The sequence below is a fragment of the Coregonus lavaretus genome (genome assembly GCF_964263955.1).
Source record: "Coregonus lavaretus genome assembly, contig: HAP1_SCAFFOLD_1424, whole genome shotgun sequence".
Lineage (NCBI taxonomy): Eukaryota > Metazoa > Chordata > Actinopteri > Salmoniformes > Salmonidae > Coregonus > Coregonus lavaretus.
The window spans coordinates 118,001-124,000 of NW_028156789.1; the positions used below are offsets into that span (position 1 = coordinate 118,001).

General features: G+C 48.0%; 1 protein-coding gene across 1 annotated transcript in view; it reads left to right on the forward strand.

Moving 5' to 3' along the window:
• The window catches only part of lrrc28 (leucine rich repeat containing 28), a gene marked incomplete at its 3' end in the record, with an annotated part of 44,398 nt that extends 40,084 nt beyond the window's left edge, over positions 1 to 4,314 (forward strand). The window contains 3 exon segments of the mRNA XM_084194349.1: positions 4,151 to 4,237; positions 4,240 to 4,289; positions 4,291 to 4,314. Of these exon segments, the coding sequence (XP_084050475.1) occupies positions 4,151 to 4,237; positions 4,240 to 4,289; positions 4,291 to 4,314 (161 nt within the window).
• Between the last annotated feature and the right edge of the window lie 1,686 nt (positions 4,315 to 6,000).

Below are 6,000 nucleotides of genomic sequence, written 5' to 3' on the forward strand. Positions count from 1 at the left end.
TGGGTGGCTGGAGTCTTTGACAATCTTTAGGGCCTTCCCCAACGAGCGTCAGAGCCGGTGTAGTAGGATTCGATCTTAGTCCTGTATTGACGCTTTGCCTGTTTGATGGTTCGTCGGAGGGCATAGCGGGATTTCTTATAACCGTCCAGATTAGTGTCCCGCTCCTTGAAAGCAGCAGCTCTACCCTTTAGCTCAGTGCGGATGTTGCCTGTAATCCATGGCTTCTGGTTAGGATATGTACGTACGGTCACTGTGGGGACTACGCCGTTGATGCACTTATTAATGAAGCCGGTGACTGATTTGGTAAACTCCTCAATGCCATCGAATGAATCCCTTAATATATTCCAGTCTGTACTAGTGAAACAGTCCTGTAGCTTAGCATCCACTTCATCGGACACTTCCGTATTGACCGAGTCACTGGTACTTCCTGCTTTAGTTTTAACTTGTAAGCAGGAATCAGGAGGATAGAATTATGGTCAGATTTGCCAAATGGAGTCCGAAAGAGCGCTTTGTACCCGTCTGTATGTAGAGTAAAGGTGGTCTAGAGTTTTTTCACCTCTAGTTGCCCAGGAGACATGCTGGTAGAAATGAGGTAAAACGGATTTCAGTTTGCCTGGATTAAAATCACCAGCCACTAGGAGCGCCGCTTCTGGATGAGCATTTTCTTGTTTGCTTATGGCCTTATACAGCTCGCTGAGTGTGGTCTTAGTGCCAGCATCGGTTTGTGGTGGTAAATAAACAGCTCAGAAACATATAGATGAAAAAAACCCTCTCTTGGTAGATAGTGGTATGGTAGTATGGTCTGCAGCTGATCATGAGGTATTCTACCTCAGGCGAGCAGAACCTCAGGCGAGCAGAACCTCAGGCGAGCAGAACCTCAGGCGAGCAGAACCTCGGGCGAGCAGAACCTCGGGCGAGCAGAACCTCGGGCGAGCAGAACCTCGGGCGAGCAGAACCTCAGGCGAGCAGAACCTTGAGACTTCCTTAATATAAATCGCGCACCTGTTGTTGACAAAGAGCCCCCCCCCGATCTTCCCTGACGCAGCGGTTCTGTCCTGGCGATGTATAGCAAACCCAGCTAGATTTATATATTTAACATGTCCTTGTTCAGCCAGGACTCTGAGAAACATAGGATTTTACAGTTCTTAAGATCACGTTGATAGGATAGTCTCGAACAGAGCTCATCCAGTTTATTCTCCAGTGATTGGAAGAGAGGGTAATGGTGACGTATCCACTCGCCGTCGCTGTCTCGTTAGATATCCCCCACGTCAACCTCTCTAGCGCCGCCTCGTCCTCCTCCTGACGGGGCTTTGGGCCTGGTCTGGGATGAGCATTATGTCCTTGGCCTCCGACTCGTTGAAATGGAAGTCCTCCTAGGGGCCTCCCGAGTGGCGCAGTGGTCTAAGGCACTGCATCGCAGTGCTAGCTGTGCCACTAGAGAACCTGGTTTGATTCCAAGCTCTGTCGCAGCCGGCCGCGACCGGGAGATCCATGGGGCGGCGCACAATTGGCCCAGCGCCATCCAGGGTAGGGTAGGGTTTGGCGGCAGGGATGTCCTTGTCCCACTAGCGACTCCTGTGGCGGGCTGGGCGCAGTGCACGCTGACTCAGTCGCCAGGTGTACGGTGTTTCCTCCGGCACATTGGTGCGGCTGGCTTCCGGGTTGAGCGGGCACCGTGTCAAGAAGCAGTGCGGCTAGGTTGGGTTGTGTTTCGGAGGACGCACGACTCTCAACCTTCGCCTCTCCCGTGTCCGTACGGGAGTTGTAGCGATGTGACAAGACTGTAACCACCAATTGGATACCACGAAATTGAGGATCAGTGCAAAGAAAACACACAAAATACCACAATTGGTCAGGAGCCTGTAAAACGGCGGCCATCCCCTCCGGCGCCATTCTTTCACATCACTGCAACACCACACTAACCCCAGGCATCCTGCTAGTACTGTGGTCTGACTACAACAATGACAGTCATTCACTGCAACACCACACTAACCCCAGGCATCCTGCTAGTACTGTGGTCTGACTACAACAATGACAGTCATTCACTGCAACACCACACTAACCCCAGGCATCCTGCTAGTACTGTGGTCTGTCTACAACAATGACAGTCATTATTTTTTCTAATTGAAGACAATGACTGGATGGTTTAGCACCTTGCATGCTATGAGACAGACGTGTCCAGAAGGGTGTAACCCTTGGTCATTTTAAAACTCCCTCTCTATCCCAGGTGGTTATATTAAACTCCCTCTCTATCCCAGGTGGTTATATTAAACTCCCTCTCTATCCCAGGTGGTTATATTAAACTCCCTCTCTATCCCAGGTGGTTATATTAAACTCCCTCTCTATCCCAGGTGGTTATATTAAACTCCCTCTCTATCCCAGGTGGTTATATTAAACTCCCTCTCTATCCCAGGTGGCCATTTTAAAACTCCCTCTCTATCCCAGGTGGTTATATTAAACTCCCTCTCTATCCCAGGTGGTTATATTAAACTCCCTCTCTATCCCAGGTGGTTATATTAAACTCCCTCTCTATCCCAGGTGGTTATATTAAACTCCCTCTCTATCCCAGGTGGTTATATTAAACTCCCTCTCTATCCCAGGTGGTTATATTAAACTCCCTCTCTATCCCAGGTGGTTATATTAAACTCCCTCTCTATCCCAGGTGGTTATATTAAACTCCCTCTCTATCCCAGGTGGTTATATTAAACTCCCTCTCTATCCCAGGTGGTTATATTAAACTCCCTCTCTATCCCAGGTGGTTATATTAAACTCCCTCTCTATCCCAGGTGGTTATATTAAACTCCCTCTCTATCCCAGGTGGTTATATTAAACTCCCTCTCTATCCCAGGTGGCCATTTTAAAACTCCCTCTCTATCCCAGGTGGTTATATTAAACTCCCTCTCTATCCCAGGTGGTTATATTAAACTCCCTCTCTATCCCAGGTGGTTATATTAAACTCCCTCTCTATCCCAGGTGGTTATATTAAACTCCCTCTCTATCCCAGGTGGTTATATTAAACTCCCTCTCTATCCCAGGTGGTTATATTAAACTCCCTCTCTATCCCAGGTGGTTATATTAAACTCCCTCTCTATCCCAGGTGGTTATTTTAAACTCCCTCTCTATCCCAGGTGGTTATATTAAACTCCCTCTCTATCCCAGGTGGTTATATTAAACTCCCTCTCTATCCCAGGTGGTTATATTAAACTCCCTCTCTATCCCAGGTGGTTATATTAAACTCCCTCTCTATCCCAGGTGGTTATATTAAACTCCCTCTCTATCCCAGGTGGCCATTTTAAAACTCCCTCTCTATCCCAGGTGGTTATATTAAACTCCCTCTCTATCCCAGGTGGTTATATTAAACTCCCTCTCTATCCCAGGTGGTTATATTAAACTCCCTCTCTATCCCAGGTGGCCATTTTAAAACTCCCTCTCTATCCCAGGTGGTTATATTAAACTCCCTCTCTATCCCAGGTGGTTATATTAAACTCCCTCTCTATCCCAGGTGGTTATATTAAACTCCCTCTCTATCCCAGGTGGTTATATTAAACTCCCTCTCTATCCCAGGTGGTTATATTAAACTCCCTCTCTATCCCAGGTGGTTATATTAAACTCCCTCTCTATCCCAGGTGGTTATATTAAACTCCCTCTCTATCCCAGGTGGTTATATTAAACTCCCTCTCTATCCCAGGTGGTTATATTAAACTCCCTCTCTATCCCAGGTGGTTATATTAAACTCCCTCTCTATCCCAGGTGGTTATATTAAACTCCCTCTCTATCCCAGGTGGTTATATTAAACTCCCTCTCTATCCCAGGTGGTTATATTAAACTCCCTCTCTATCCCAGGTGGTTATATTAAACTCCCTCTCTATCCCAGGTGGTTATATTAAACTCCCTCTCTATCCCAGGTGGTTATATTAAACTCCCTCTCTATCCCAGGTGGTTATATTAAACTCCCTCTCTATCCCAGGTGGTTATATTAAACTCCCTCTCTATCCCAGGTGGTTATATTAAACTCCCTCTCTATCCCAGGTGGTTGTTGGAAAAGAGAAGATGTCCTCCCTAACCTCCCTGGTTAAATAAAGGAACCTCAATAAATAGATTCCTCCTCTCTTCCTTCCTCTCTCTCTCTCTCTCCCTGTCTGTCTCTCAGAGCTGAATCTGCTGTCGCCATTCCTGTTACCCAGAAGCCTTCTGGACCTGCTGCAATGCCCCCTGGGACATTGTCACCGCTGCAGTCAGCAATGTTTACCATCATCTACCCCAAACTGTTCCCCCTCAGAGAGACCGCTCCTGGCTGGGGTACACCGCAGGTAACTAACCCTGACTCATAACTGCTGACCATAACCACCCATAATCCTAACCACCCCTGACCCTAACCACCCATAACCCCTGACCCTAACCACCCCTGACCCTAACCACCCATAACCCTGACCCTAACCACCCGTAACCCCTGACCCTAACCACCATAACCCCTGACCCTAACCACCCATAACCCCTGACCCCAACCACCCATAACCCATAACCCCTGACCCTAACCACCCCTGTCCCCAACCACCCATAACCCCTGACCATAACCACCCCTGTCCCTAACCACCCGTAACCCCTGACCATAACCACCCATAACCCCTGACCCCAACCACCCATAACCCCTGACCCTAACCACCCCTGTCCCCAACCACCCATAACCCCTGACCCCAACCACCCCTGTCCCCAACCACCCATAACCCCTGTCCCCAACCACCCATAACCCCTGTCCCCAACCACCCATAACCCTGACCACTAACCACCCATAACCCCTGACCCTAACCACCCATAACCCCTGACCCTAACCACCCATAACCCTGACCCTAACCACCCATAACCCTGACCCTAACCACCCATAACCCCTGACCCCAACCACCCATAACCCCTGTCCCCAACCACCCATAACCCTGACCCTAACCACCCATAACCCCTGACCCTAACCACCCATAACCCCTGACCCTAACCACCCATAACCCTGACCCTAACCACCCTGACCCCAACCACCCATAACCCTGACCCTAACCTGAAGGTCTCACAGGATGTGCATCTTTCTCACTACTTTACTCCCTCTAATAGCCTCTCTCTCTCTCTCTCTCGCTCTCTCGCTCTCTCGCTCTCTCGCTCTCTCTCTCTCTCTCTCTCTCTCTCTCTCTCTCTCTCTCTCTCTCTCGCTCTCTCTCGCTCTCTCTGCTCTCTCTGCTCTCTCTCTCTCTCTCTCTCTCTCTCTCTCTCTCTCTCTCTCGCTCTCTCTGCTCTCTCTCTCTCTCTCTCTCTCTCTCTCTCTCTGCTCTCTCTCTCTCTCTCTCTCTCTCTCTCTCTCTCTGCTCTCCCTCTCAATTCAATGTAAGGGCTTTATTGTCATGGGAAACGTATGTTAACATTCACAAAGCAAGTGAAGTAGATAGTAAACAAAAGTGAAATAAATATGAACAGTAAACATTACACTCAGAAGTTCCAAAAGAATAAAGACATTTCAAATGTCATATTATGTCTATATACAGTGTTGTAACAATGTGCAAATAGTTAAAGTACAAATGGGAAAATAAATCAACATAAATATTTACAATGGTGTTTGTTCTTCACTGGTTGCCCTTTTCTTGTGGCAACAGGTCACACATCTTGCTGCTGTGATGGCACACTGTGGTTTTTCACCCAGTAGATAAGGGAGTTTATCAAAATTGGGTTTGTTTTCAAATTCTTTGTGGATCGCTGTAATCTGAGGGAAATATGTGTCATACATTTGGCAGGAGGTTAGGAAGTGCAGCTCAGTTTCACCTCATTTTTTGGGCAGTGTGCACATAGCCTGTCTTCTCTTGAGAGCCAGGTCTGCCTACGGCGGCCTTTCTCAATAGCAAGGCTATGCTCACTGAGTCTGTACATAGTCAAAGCTTTCCTTAAGTTTGGGTCAGTCACAGTGGTCAGGTATTCTGCCACTGTGTACTCTCTGTTTAGGGCCAAATAGCATTCTAGTTTGCT